The sequence below is a fragment of the Siniperca chuatsi genome, linkage group LG9 (assembly GCF_020085105.1).
Source record: "Siniperca chuatsi isolate FFG_IHB_CAS linkage group LG9, ASM2008510v1, whole genome shotgun sequence".
Lineage (NCBI taxonomy): Eukaryota > Metazoa > Chordata > Actinopteri > Centrarchiformes > Sinipercidae > Siniperca > Siniperca chuatsi.
The window spans coordinates 25,538,171-25,553,033 of NC_058050.1; the positions used below are offsets into that span (position 1 = coordinate 25,538,171).

A 14,863-nucleotide genomic window follows, 5' to 3' on the forward strand; every position below is an offset into this window, starting at 1 on the left:
ATGTTATCCTCAATTATACTGAAATGCATGCCACTACCCCCACTGTCTGCCACGGTGTCTGTTTTGATACTACTACTAAAGAGGTCTGAAGATTTACCAAAAGGCAGAAATTTTGAAATCATACACATAGGGGCTTTAATGGATGTGCTATCAGCTGTATGAAGCTCAATCTGTTTCTGATCCTTTGTTTGTTTGCTCAGGGTATGTCAGCTGTCAAAAATGTCTTAAAACACTGCAAACTGTTCAGTGTTGTGAGTGAGTGAAGAGTGAGGAAACCATGGAGCACATTCAGTAAACAAATAGCCTCCAGCAATTTCAGTTAATGAGTCATGATGAGTTAAAAAAAAAAGTTGTTTTGTGTCTATTTTTGCATGTTAACCGCACCTCTTAAGCACTGCTGTTGTGGTTCAGTGCTGCATTTTAACTTCGATATTTTGTTCATGCTGGGATTGAAGAGAAGCCGTTAAAAGCTTGATCAAAGCTTTATGCCACTACAGATCCACACTGACACTCATCTTATAATACACTACAAGCCAATACAAAAATATTATGGGAAACCATTAAAGGAATACTATGTGTTAATCTAATTCTATATATTTTTTCAATGCTTCTGTCTCAGAAGGCAGTGATGGACACAGGCAGATGTGTGTGGATGGGTGGTAGGTGAGTGGCTCTTTGTCAGCATCTACGTCGACAAACCTCTGTGTTGCGTTTGCTCCCCTCCCCTTCAAAACAACCAAAACAAAACACGGGCCGACACTAAAAAGCAGCCACCAGCAATTATCCAGTCATTTGGCCCTAAGCTCTCACATGCTGAATGAATTTATCCTCCCTGTTCTCCCTGTGGTGGAAAAATAGTGATGTTAATTCATATGCCATGGGATTGGTAGCCACACAAAGACCAAAGACCAAGTGCTTCCACCTTGGGCGATTCTGTGAGTGATTATGTTTACTGCTGCTTGTGGGGACCAGCGGCCACCGTTTGTGAGAACCGCATTCTCTGTTCCGGCGATTCCTGCTTTCGCCCAATTCACACTGTTGAAAATGTGTTTTGTTTTATGAGTTCAAAGAGATTTACTAGTGGCAAGTCTTGCTTTGAGTCTAGGTTTAGCCTGCTACCTGTGAGTTGGGTGGGTCAAAGTTATACTCAAGATTTGCAGTTTCAAAGCTAAATTCTCCTAAAAAGCCACAAAAATGTTTGCATTAGGACATTTAGTATGAAGTGTCTTTGCAGTATGACTGTTTTCTAGGTAAAGGAAGCTCATACATAGCTGTGATGGGAGACACAATCCATCTGTTGGAGGATCATTTTAAATTTCTTGCCAAATTCTTTCTTGTCATGTGTGATAACTTATTTTGGACATTTGATTGAAGCATTAATGGACACTCTGTATCTGCAGAGTCTCTAGAGCACCAGAGCATTTAGCAACTCTTTCTCCTGTTTTTCCCTGTTGAACTAATACATTGAGCTGGATCACACAATATGGGGACCAAATTCCAGTCCTAACCATTCTTATTTTGTTGAATAATAATGCTCAGACCACATTTTTTGATTTCTTAAGATAACTGCTGTCTGGAAGGGATTGTTGTTTCCCACCCTGCCACAAAAGCACAGAATGCAAATTATGACATGGGCTAAATTCAGTGTGCATTGCATTCATTCCTACTTTTGCTATGGTGTGGTTGTGTGTTTATATGCACGTGTATGTACTGTTGAGAGTGAGTACACCTAAATATATGTGTCAGATGTGAGTGTGGTTGTGTCGCTTTGAGTGTGTCCAAGAGTTGTGCATGGTTGTGTATGTATGTGTGTGATTGGAGGAGACTGAGATTTGCATGGACTGAAATGCAAACACACTCCTGAGATAAATCTGTGGTCCAGTGCTACTGCTGTCCTTGCACTGGAGCCTTTTCTCAGAAAATAAATACAGCAGCTGTTCTGGTATGACTGGAAAATGCTACTTATGGATAGAGACTATCCCATACTGGTAAACGCTAGAGCTTTCTCCAGCTGGAGCTTTTTTTCTGTTCTGGAGACCAGCTGTACCATGCATGGTTGGGTTCTGTGAATCTACAGTTTTACTATAAGAGGCCCTAGAGCTAATAGAATGGCTAATACAATGGCTAACATAATTAAGTGGCTTATATTATTGGTGACTGTAACCTTATAATAATATGGGCTTGCAGCGTTTCCACAGTCCTGCAGGAAACTTGCCATGGTGGAAGTGAGATCGTTGTACCACTGTGTTTATGCTCCTGGTATTTTATATTTTACAGATAAAAGATAAAAATTAAATATGGATTTTGAGAAATTTGTGAACTATACTTGACACTTTAAAGGTGCTGTGTCCCACAGAGGCTACTGTATGTATTCTCTTGGCAACATTGCTAACTGTAGTAATTATGTTTCAGAATAACACAGCAGGACCAACTTACAGTACATTTATTGTCTGATGGACTTGTCAATCTTTCTCTCCATGGCTAATAACTGGCAAGGCTGATAGCTGCTAATACTTTCCATATAGAGGGAAAATGGTGAGCATGGACAGTATAGTGTTTCTTTCCTGTATTGCACAGAGGAGAGTACTTGGCCTGTTCTGAGATCACATAAAGGAGCTGTTTTTTCCAGTCATTTTATGGTTGAACAGTTTTAAGTGGGCTCCTTCCCTGTGGGCCGCAGCACAGGTGCTGGCTGTGTCAATTGTTTACAGAAGTTCAGAGCAGCGCGATGGCTCACAGAAAGACGGATTGGGGCCCTGGATTTGGTACGAGGCAAGAAGAGGTATAACAAGTGTAAGAGAGTGCAATAGAGAAAGAGAGACACCCTGACACGGGTAAATTAGATCCAGAGAGGGAAATAGCAGGGGGTAAAGTGCTGGTTTTACTGCCCAGGCTGCAGGTGCTACAGCAGCTTTCGGACTGACCCCAGAACCACAGCACACACACACACACACACACACACACACACACACACACACACACAGCCACATTTATGCACGCAAGAAAGCGGCCAGGCACACATTCAAACTCAGACAAGCACATGCATGCATGCAAGGCCACGCACAAATGTCACGAACACACATTGCGTTTATGAGTTGAGTTTATATTATGTCATCCTCTCTTCCTGCCACTCTATTTGGTCAGGCAGCAAACTCATGAGAATTTTGTCAATTGGATTATGCTAATGCGTTGTCGGGCCTGTGTACAAATGGCAGAACAGTTAACCAATTCATATAAATATTTTCATCAACAGCGCCATTTAGTTCTGCCTAATTATCGGTTCTGTTATGCCCTGGGCCAGGCATGTAGATACAGGAAGACAAACATTTGGTTTGGAAAATAAGGGAAAAGCATTAAAGGTTTATATGTTTTAACTTGTAGTGACTGTGTTAAACAGTACATGGGAGAAATGAATAATGCCATTGGTCCTGTGGTTAGGAGGATTTATTGCTGTATATTTTCATATTTTATGGTCGAAACTCCCCTGTCTGTAATATTTTAAGTTCTTTCTTACTTTGTTGAGTAATGACCTTACCATGTATGTTTTTCCTGCAAAGCTTCTGTTTCTGGGCGTCACTGTGGCCATTAGGAGGTACTGGTAACACTGCAGGATGGCTCCCCCAGCTCTGCTGAAACACAATCTATCGGACTGCTCTTTCTCTCCTGCTTGCTCTTGGTTACTACATCCCTCCGCCTCTTCACCACAAAGCCACCGGCCCCCACCTTTTACCCTCACCAAAAAATGTATTTCTATATTCCTTGTTCTTTCCATTTGTACAAAATTATTTTATCTAGCCCTTGCTCTCCATCACCACAATATTTCAAAGTCCCTCTCTCTCATTCTTGTCATGTCCCGTGATGCGTTCAAATTTTAAAAGTAAGCGGTGACATAAACTTGTCCAGTCGTCACGCTATAAAATGAACGTGTTTTCACGCAGATTGCCCATTTGATTGTTTTTTCCTTCTCATCATTGGCAGAATGTGCCATTCATTTTGAATCCTGGTGTTCCTAAGAATGTAGTTTCACTGTGCCCTCAATAACTCTATCATGTATAAATATGTATGAAGTCCTGTGTTTTGTACGTGTGAATGCATGTGTGTGCTCATGCAATGAAGCTTGTGTATGTTTATGTGAACACGCAGGCTCCTCGGTGGTTTAACGGGCTAGGGAGGGATATGTTTGAGGCAGCATGTGCATCTCCTCTCCTCTCAGGCGCAAAGTCTGAGAGGAGAGGAGAGCTCTTCAGAGATTCATAAATTCACCCAGGATTTGTAGTGCTGCTCAGGCAGGGTGAGGAGCAAAAATGTTTTCTTATGGATATTTAGGTTCTTTCACTGTACATGTCCAAGGGATAGACTGTGGCAAAAAACAACATGTCAGGACCTCCTCTTATTTACAAGCCCATGAGAATGGCAGGGGTCAATGGTACAGAGCCTAGACTTTCAGGGAATTCGGCTCTGGATTTTACTCTTTTACGGTGTCTCAGCACTAAGTTAATGTGTCCTGATATATGTCAATAAAGCTACTGTGTCCTCCTGTGTACATGTGTTTCTCTCTGTAATTAGGTATGCTTTTGGTATCTTTTTATGTGGACTTATTGTCCTTTTTAACATGTTTCTCATGTGTTTGCTTATGTGTTTGTAGGTTACGTGCAGAGTCTGATCAGGCGCGTGGTGAACAACGTGAATATTGTGGTGAACAACTTGATTCTTAAGTACGTGGAAGATGACATCGTGCTCTCGGTCAACATTACCTCGGCAGAGTGCTACACTGTGGACGATATATGGGAGAGGGCCTTCATGGACATCACTGGTGAGCATTGGCTGCTTACATTCCTTGGTAGTGGGATTAACTAGTAAATCCACTGAGACAAGAACCTATATATTACAGTAAGTGTTTAATTTTGTTAGTTCAAACTAAGGTCAAACAGACATATCAGACAAGTTTAAACATGGCTGTTTGTGTAAATGTCGAATGTCAGCTCCCAAAGTAGTCTCATATTCAGAGTCTTGATAAACTCCCCAGTCTGATTGGAGCTCACATTTAAAACTACAAATGATGGATGAGTTGCAGGATTTTAAACCTAACCTTTTGGTTTTAATTCCTTGAGGTAGAGACACTAATTACTTGTAGGAAAGAATGAGGATTTTAAACCAAGCTGTTCATTCATGTTGGAACACCTGACAAGAGCAAGACTGATCAAAATCAACTTATTGACTGGTCCTTTACCTATGCCATTACCTATCTCTATTAGTTGCAGTAATGTTTCTCAGTACTGGACAGTGACTTGTGGACCTAGTCTATAGCCATTCCCTCTTAGTCTCCAATGGAGTAGTATCTGATGGATGACTCCAAACTAGAGCTGTGAAGATATAACATGGAGAACCACAGACTACATGGAACTCTTTGATGATATGCTTTTTAATTTGTCACATTGTTGTGTTCTGTAATAGGTGCCTAAGCTTTCCTTTGAAAATGAACTTGTTCTTTAATGATGCAGAGCTGACAGGGAGCTTTATGTCACACAAGCCTGATATTATGGGCTTTTCCTGAATCCTGTAGATGTTCCACAACAACGATACACTTTTAAAATCCTCCCAGTCAGTGGTTATTCACTGCAACAATACTGTAAGCCTATTTCCATTTGCTGTACAGGGTTTCTATCCATCGCATTTAGAAACTCTTGCGTGGTACAAACTCCATAGTTTCTCAGGTTACTGCCAGAGAATTACATTTATTTTAAACTTGAACTACCATCATAACCTTGAAGAAACTGGTTCTTTATAGGGAGTCACAAAAACCTATATCAACAGAGAAATCAAGTGGTCATCTTAAGTCACTGTTATCACACTGGATTTTTTTTTTAGGGGGCCCTATTCCAACATGTAAAGCAAATAGTGGTTGCAACAATAGTTACTGGCACTGTTAAGAGAATGAAATAATTCTGGGAATGATGAGTCCTGTTATCAGTCTGTCAGGGGTAAATGAGTCAGTGACAACTGAGAGGCTGATGATGTATTATCAACACACACACACACACACACACCACACACACACACACAAACCAATTTGTTGTACCTCTTGTAAATGTAACATTACACACCAGTTCTGTGATGTCTGCTGAGTGTCATCTTCTAGATCTCCGATTTCCTAGATCACACATAATGAGGATTTACTGCCGCTGCCTGCTCTCTGTTGTATGAGTGTGAATGATTGCATTTGTTTTTGTTTAATGATAACTCTCTTTAGGCAAACATTTCTTTGTGTGCATGTCTAATACAGGTATGTCGACATGTTTGATTAGTGTCAAGCGCAATGGATAAACCTCGTATGTGTTCAATGCAAAATGCATTGTAATCTACATTAATTTTTTCTTTTTTCTCTGTGAAGCTCCAGAGCTGGTCCTAAGGAAAGTGATCAACTTTGCTGACTGTACTGTGTGCTTGGACAAGCGTAATGCTAGTGGCAAGATTGAGTTTTACCAGGACCCTCTGCTGTACAAGTGCTCCTTCAGAACGCGCCTTCATTTTACCTACGACAACATCAATTCCAAGATCCCATCTGTCATCAAAGTGAGCAGCTCCAAATTTTAACAATCGTCCAAACATGTCACACATGCTAGTGATGGAAAAGTTTAAATTTGTCTCAGCAGCTTACAGGTGTTAGAGGAACATGTGACTTACTTTTGTGAGTTTAGCTGTTCTCAAATCAATAATGCAGCAGGATAATGACAAATTTCAGTCCATTGAATCAATCTCAAAATAGCTTAATTTCAAAACAATAATAACAGTTTTCTTTAGAAAAAAAGTACTCCTCTCACTAGAGATTCATCACAGTCATTTTTCTACTCATTGTCAGTGGAAAGGTAGAAGATGTTTGTTGAAAATCACACATTTGAGTCTTGGCTGTCTTGTTTCTTAATGTGGTCAGATCTAAACTATTTCTGATGGAAAAAGCAACATCTTGGTTCTTTTGCCAATGCATTTCTAACCTCTAAAACCCTTGGTTAAAATAAGGAGATTCTGTAAACTTTTGTAGATTCTAGCCAGAAAATTGACTGTGGCTGTCTTGGTTTATGTTTTCTGTATTGCATTTGCCATTTTTACACTATAAAGCTACATCATGGTAAATTTAATTCACAAATTTTATCAATAGGCTGAATTAAAGCAAAACTGTCTCATTCCTATTTCCATATATTCATTAAATAGCTTTGTGGTTTAGTGACCTTCAATAAAGTTTTCAGAATCACACATGAAATATTTGCCACATTTAGAGTAGTTGTATCTGTTACAGCATTTTAAGCAATAACATTGGTAAGTTCACTTTTGACTGTATTCTGGTGTCTTCTGTTATTTATAATTTATTAACACTGTATAATACAAACCCCTCTGCCTAAGTGAAAAGTTTTGTAGCTGCTGTAGATAATTACAGTAAACACATTGGTTCACATTACATGTATTATGTGAGTACATTTGTTTCCATTTGGACCTGACCTCTTTTATCTCGACATTGTCTTTATATCATTGGATGTATCTACTTCCTTCTGGTTACTCTATACTGTACATCTGCTCGCATTCAGACCATAATTTGTGGTTTGTAGCTGTAGGTGATCATATAACTTTGTTTAACAGGAGCAGAAATTGCATCTTCCACATGCAACACTCAGCATCCACCAGTTAGCCAGAGGGGAATCCATACCAGTTCTTACAGGGCCAGGGCAGCTCTACCCTTTTTTATTAAACATTCCTATTCGCATTATGTGGGAGCCCAAGTGGTTGGGCCTGTAGCCCATTTCATATCTAAACATATAATTTAACTAATCAAATTTCAAAATTTAAACAGTCTCTTACATTTTTCTGTTCTCTGTTTCCTCAGATCCAGACCATGGTGGAGAGCCTGAAGTTGTCCATTACTGATCAGCAGCTACCCATGTTCATCCGCATTTTAGAACTGATTATTGCCCTCTACTATGGGGAAATCGGAGGACACAAAGAGGGCGAAGGAGAAGAGGGCAGTGGTCATGTGAGGGAGGCTGGAGCAATTTTACCTGGTGAGTGAGGTCTTTTAAGGAGGACAGTAACAATTCTGTCAAATCTGAATTGTACAAATCTGTTTTGTTGTTAATTTATTATTATCTAAAAAACTCTAGTGTGCTTTATTTTATGTTGAATGTTTTCAAAGATCTGAGCAGAGTTTCTTTAAAACTTCTTTCAGTAGAATTTGACACTTGATGACTAGATGTAATTACAACTTGCATATATAAGTACATTAAGTGAGGTATTTTAGGCTCTGATTTTTGCTCTTTATTTATTCATTCACCTACAAATTAGTAGACTGAGGCAGTCCTTCTTTTTATGGCCTAGGGCCCTCCTTTTCCCTGAAACTGCTGTGCTCTAGCTGTACATTTCTACCCATGTACCAAGCAAGATATGTGCACAGCAAAACAAAAGCAAAAAAGTCCTATTTTTCTACAGCCATTATTCTGTTCTATCTAAATTAATTTTGAAATGATATATTGAGGTCTTACAGGGATGCAGCATTTGTGTGACAGTATGGTTCCTGTAGCAGTCATATTTCTCAGACAAAATGTGGTCCAAAGCTCTGAAGTGGTTAATGAGCCATCAGACCATGCACAAAGCTTTGACTTTTTCTCTAGACAGCATTTTCATCTCATGACACTCTGCATGTTGCCTTGTTCTGTTCAGGGGCTATGTCTGTCCATATGCTGCTGTTGTTCCTAAACGGGACATTTAACATCACTTTGACCATGGTGTGCGCTCCTCCTGCTTTTTCCACAAACAAAAGCCGGAGCGTGTAACTCAACACAGACCGTTGTCGTCAGGCCTGATCCCCTCCATGTGGATAGAGGTAGGAGAGAGGAAGATGAAGGGAAGAAACAAGGATGAATCAAACACAGACCAAATTCTGTCTTTCTGATTGGAGCACCATAGGAAATCACACTCCCCGCATTCAGAAGCTGAGCAAAATACATACATGCAGTCGGCTTCTCTCACAGGCATACCACATACAGACACACACATGCACGCGTGCACACACACACACACACACACACACACACACACACACACACACACACACACACACAATCTCGCACATATACATAGACTATATACTTTTAATAGCTGCAGCAATCCCCTTAAAAACCCCCACCTCATTCCCTAAACATCCATCTCATCTCTCCCCAACTGCTCATCCTCATCTCAGCCAAACAGAACAGGATGAAGTCCTAGGTCCCGCTGGGCTAAATCAGCCTCTGTAGCACCAGGAGCAAATTATGGTGCAGGGGGATGTGGTGGGCAAAAGGGAAGCAGGCAGCCCAACACAATACAGCCCATTCGCTCATTCCCTCTAACTTGCTCCCTGCCTGTTGGCCTGGAACTTTTACTGCAAGTTGGCGCAGCTTCCAGTTCGGTGTCCAATGCCAGATGTAAGAGTCGGTGTCATGCTACTGCTATGCAGAGCCTCTGAGAATGAATTAGTATCCCATCACAAAAATATACAAGAGGGGACCAGCTCTTGGAACCTGAGCGCCCCCAGATCTTGTTATGCTGGAAGTAATCGACAGAGTGAAGAAGCTGAAGGGGGGTGGGGGGCAGTTGTGCGTGTATGTACTGTAGTAGGTGTGTGTGTGTTTGTTGGGAGGGGTTTGGGCTTGTTCATGAACATATGGTTTTCAGTGTATTCATTTCAGATTTAAGGAATAAAGCTGAATTCTTTTGATAATAGTAGCAGAATTACAGCTCAAATGATTTATTATTTCTAATAAGAAAATAAAATGTATTTTTCTTAACCAGTTCGGACAGCCTTTACCATTGATAGGTTCTGAGTACCACAACATTCTTTTATGTAGACCCTTATAGTGACTGACTTGGCTTACATGGATATTTATTTTTAGTAGGTTGTAGTTTGTAGGAAACAATCATTGTCACATGATTGCTGGAGCATGATCCCAGTATTGTACGTAGTACTTCAGCACATTCATTTGATTTCCCATAGGCTGCTTGTGGTGAGTCTCTGCTGTATATTCTGACCCTCTGTGTGTGTGTGTGTTTTTTTTTTTTTACTCTTGAATATAAATTTTTCCTCATGTGAAGGTGTTTTACTTTTTGCCAATTAATGAAGTGGAAAAAGCCTTGTAATGTGTTTATGTGCCCATGATTCACTGTGGCTGCATGTTGTTTGTTTGAATCTTTCTCTTTTAGGTAAGAGCCAATGTCTCTCATTAATGAATAGATCTAATAGGTGAATGGCGCGGGATACTTGTGTGTCACTAACCAAAACAACCCTTTAGGATTAGATGGCTAGTTTTCCTACTGTCTGAAATTCAATGAAGTCTGTGAAACACTGTAAAAATTTCAGCGGTTGGAAACATAGATGACTAACATGCTTGAATGCACCAGCTGGTCACGGCACCGAAAGCTGTACGGTTTCAACAAGTATGTGAAGAATTATGAACCGATTACTGTGGCTGCTGAAGTGCGGCAGGCTGTGTGCGTGTGTGCGCCTCTCTGTATAGCATATATGTGAGCATGTGTATGAGTGCCAGGAGTTGTTGTCTCTTTGTCCAATGACGTATGTACGTGTTTTGCGCACTGTATATGTGCATATAGGACTAAGTTTTTGCTTTGTAGGAGAGCCTCAGAGTCCTCAGTGGCCTATCTAATAGAATGGACAATCACATACATATCAGCCAGAGGCCACAGGCTATCTCCCCCTTATAAACCTCATGTGGCTCCCTTATGCTAGCCCAGTGACGTGACAGGATCTCTTTTTAATAATCTTTTCACTTTTTGATATTGGTGTGAAGACGTAGAGGCCATTGAGTTTAGAAGTTTATGGACATGGATGAAACAGCTTTTTGTCTCGCAGAGCGTTTTTATATTCTCCTGCCATGACTGCTAAAATGGATTTTAAAACATTTTGATGTTAATGTCACGCTGTTAGTGTTAAAGTGAAACAATATGCGACACACATGTTGATATGTGTTCCATTCTTTTATATCAAAGTAAGTAGGCCTGTGCACCAAAGTGCGTCTGTGTGTATATACTGTATTACCTGTGAGGAAGTGATGAACAGACAAAAAAAACAAAGTGTGTGTGTGTGTGAGAGAGCAGATGCATAGACGACAGCAGAGTAGCCTTTGCTCAGTTGTCAGGTAACCAGTCCACCTCTCCCTCGTTAAACATGGAGGGACATCTACTGGCCTGCGAGGGCACTGCCTTCTCTCACTCCTCCCCTCTCACTGTCTCAGTGTCACTCAGCTGTTCACTCACTTACACACCCACTCCCTCGCTAGCTTAGACATACACCGCTGCCTGGAGACCTTGGACTCATGGAAACCAACCATGACCCTGACACATCCTTTCACATAGTGCATCTGAGCTCTGCCTATGGACATATGCATGTTTAGGTGGTGCCACACTGATATTGTGAGTTGTCCAAAGATTGAGTCATGCTTTGGTTGCTCTCATGGTGAAGCAGAGAACAGTGTTGGTTGTATTTCACACCTGTGTGGTCATAGTGCTCTACTCCACTGCAGCATACATTTTGGCCAACCCACATCACTCTCTGGGAATTTTTCACTCACGTCTCTGGATTAATACTTCAAAGTCTCCATTAAGCCAGTCTGTTTTGATCACTTGATTGGTAATTGTCCTTTTATTTTGATTGCCTTGCAATTCAAACGTAGGCTTCGTCAGACTGTGACGTGAAGCGAAAGAGCTTAACTTGTTGAACTGACACCTCAAAGGCTTCCATGGAGTGAAAACAAAAAGGAAAAAAAAGAAATGAGAGATAGAATCGAACAGGGAGATTTGGGGGAGAGAGAGATAAAAAGCTATAACATGGGATTTCCAACTGCCAATTCGCAAAGTCAAAGATTTAATTAAAATATGTCATAATTTTCACCGCCTTAGCCTCTGGGATTCCTAAGCTGTGACCTCACGGACAATATTGTTTTCTCACAGAGGACGTGAGGCCGCGAGGAATGGGATTACACATTCTTGTGTATTGACATCAGCTTCCTCTCTCCCGACGTGTATGGAAACACACACGATGGGACGAGTTCAGAGGTCGGAATCAGGGACCGGGGCGGTGCATGGTAGTTTGGGGAACCCATGGACCCCCAAATAGTTTGCTGAGAAACAGGGGAAAGATAATAGTGAATAGGCTTCACCACACGTCTTTTGTTACACACACCACCAACATACCAGTCCACTGGCTTACATCCCATTGGTCGTCCAAGTACTTAAGTTTTTGCTAAGATTTTCTGTTGCTGACACACGACTGGCCTGTTGACAGTCTAAAGCTTTTATTTATCTTTAACCCCCTGCTTTCCCCCAATACTTTCTACCCTCTTCACCTGGTGTGAGGCCTGTGCCTTACAGTAGCCAGTGCTCCAGTCAGCCCCTTGCGCTCTGTCTAGGTGCAGAAGGTGTGATCAATCACCCCACCTCCTCCAGCTTATCTTTTGCAGTCCCACAGTCGACCCCTACTAGCCTTAACCTGCACCCCTAGCCAAGCTTGGCTTGTGCTGATGGCTCATAGGTACTCAGCCTCCGTCATGACCTCCTTTTCAGTCTGTTGGCTTCTGAACAAATATGTGACCCAACCCCTCACTGCATGCGTTTATGGATGCGGCCTGTGCTGCTGGGTTCAGACAGCCCTGACCACAGTGATCCACTGGGCCCAGTCGAGGCTCTCCTCTGTCAGGATGCTGTCTGACAGGCTGTGCCCTCTGACCTCCATTGGAACGGACCCCAAAGTTCATGTAGCAGTGAGTTCATGCAGCACACATATACTCACACACCTGCATGCTGGAGCATTGGCAGCAACTACTGTGAAACTGCCTTGGTCTGTGCTGTTTTTGTATGTTCAGTTGACAGCTGAAACATCTTGCTTGTATTAAACTACCCTGAAGGCATGGACAAATTAATTTAGTGTGGTGCATGGAGCACAGACACTTCCATTATCAGCAGTTTTCTCTCTGTATCTTTGACCAGTTTGTTCTCAGAACCTGCATCTTTAGATTGATTTATCTCTTGGAGTAAAAGCATACTAAGGGGGAATTGAGTGTTTTTCATCTGAACCCTGATTTGAATGCAATATAAATTTAACAATACTACTATGTACAAATGTAACACATTTGTTTTTTGCTTAAGACAATGACCCTCTGATTGTTTTACGATTCTTATTTAGGATAATTATGCATTTTCTATTAAGTCTACTTTGCGTGCACCAGATCTTTGTGGGGTTGAAAGTGTGCATTATAACTGCCAAAATATGTATCTTAAGCATCTGAAACGGACTTCTTAGGAATAAAAGTAGACCTGCAGGCACTAACCAGGACTCTTTTCCCATCACTATTTAAACTACAGTAAAATCGTATACTTATATTTGCATTATAATGAATTAAGATTTTTTTCACTTTCAGGGATGGATGTGGATATGGAAAGCCAGGGGACTAGCCAGTACTCCAGGCCAGACCTCTACATGCAGTCTGGGAGTCCTGAAGAGGCAGACCAGGGTTGGGTATCCTGGGCTTGGTCCTTCGTCCCAGCCATCGTAGGCACAGAGGAGGAAATGGAGGAAGGCCTCTACCAGCAGAGAGAGACAGGAGGCATCTCCAACAACCCCCAGCAACACACACCCAAAGACCCCATTGTTTCCATAGGCTTCTACTGCACTAAAGCTTCTCTTACCTTCAAGGTAAATCAGCTGTTTAAAAAAAACATAGATCATCATGAATTATTTCATTACCAAATCATTACTAAATGTCTCATGGGGGCTGGAATGTATGCCAACATACATTGGGTGAACGACAGTTATATTTTTTCCATATGTTAAGTTGTATCACGTCATTGGGAAGAAGGACAAACACGATCAGCTTAATGTCAAATATCAAAATGAAATGGCCAAACATGAGTAAATGAAATACTTTTATTTTCAGCATGGTTTTAAAGTTACAAGTATTCCACATCACACTGACAGTAAATACATTTGGTATGAATGTGATTAAGGGTTAAGATGTGTTTTTGAAATGACAAAATGTATTTCAGATAAACAAATACATTATATACAGTGTTGACAAAAATACATTTTCATGTCCAAGAAAACAAGAGTATAGATAGATGGTGAAGATAAGAATGTAAATGTAAAATGTGTATTACACAAAGGTAGAATCATTTTGTATATCTTGGGGAAATTCTGCAGATGATGGTATTTAATGTTGATATAGAATTTCTTGATTTAAGTTATCGTTGTGTTAACAATTACATTTTTTTTCCTTGCTACCATTATTGTTTATTCTCTCCCCCTGCCCACCCCACCCCTACATCTTATATTTTGTGGTCATTTTCAGTTTGAGTCATAAAGAACAGCTTGATCCTCAGGAAGTTACAATCCTCTTTGTCTTTGTGTGCGGTACAGGGGAGGGAAGTGTAACCGCTAACTGGCGTCTCGGGTCACGTTAATGTTTTAAACATTATACATGGTATGATGACTATTCAGAAATGGATCCTAAACTTTAATCCTGCCTGCTCACTCAGAATAGTTGGAAATCATCTGCGTTTCCCCTCAGGTTCAGGCACTTCAGATCACATTACTGCCCTTGTGTATGTGTGTGTGTGTGTGTGTGTGTGTATATATATGTGTACTTGACAGCGTGTGTGATCAGTGAAGGGGAGGTATGTCTCAGGCCCAACAGACCGTGGTGCTTTTCTAATAATGTTTAAATTGTTCCTGTATTGTTTGAGTTCTTTTAATCAATTAATTGCCTCTCGTCTGGAGTAATTGCAGACAGCTGAAAGGATGGTTTTTTAAACGTTCTCGTCTCTTTCCAAC

At 41.0% G+C, this 14,863-nt stretch overlaps 1 protein-coding gene across 17 annotated transcripts in view; it reads left to right on the forward strand.

The window, feature by feature from the left end:
- The window catches only part of LOC122881231 (vacuolar protein sorting-associated protein 13B-like), a 332,781-nt gene that overhangs the window by 24,042 nt on the left and 293,876 nt on the right, over window positions 1–14,863 (forward strand). For all 17 annotated transcript variants that reach the window (XR_006379131.1, XR_006379132.1, XM_044207134.1 and 14 more), the window contains exons 5-8: window positions 4,646–4,813; window positions 6,392–6,573; window positions 7,877–8,051; window positions 13,455–13,729. Coding sequence is in view for 15 of the 17 variants with exons in the window: in XM_044207134.1 (XP_044063069.1) it covers window positions 4,646–4,813; window positions 6,392–6,573; window positions 7,877–8,051; window positions 13,455–13,729 (800 nt within the window). In the remaining 2 variants the exon portion in view is untranslated. The remainder of the gene's footprint in view (window positions 1–4,645; window positions 4,814–6,391; window positions 6,574–7,876; window positions 8,052–13,454; window positions 13,730–14,863) is intronic.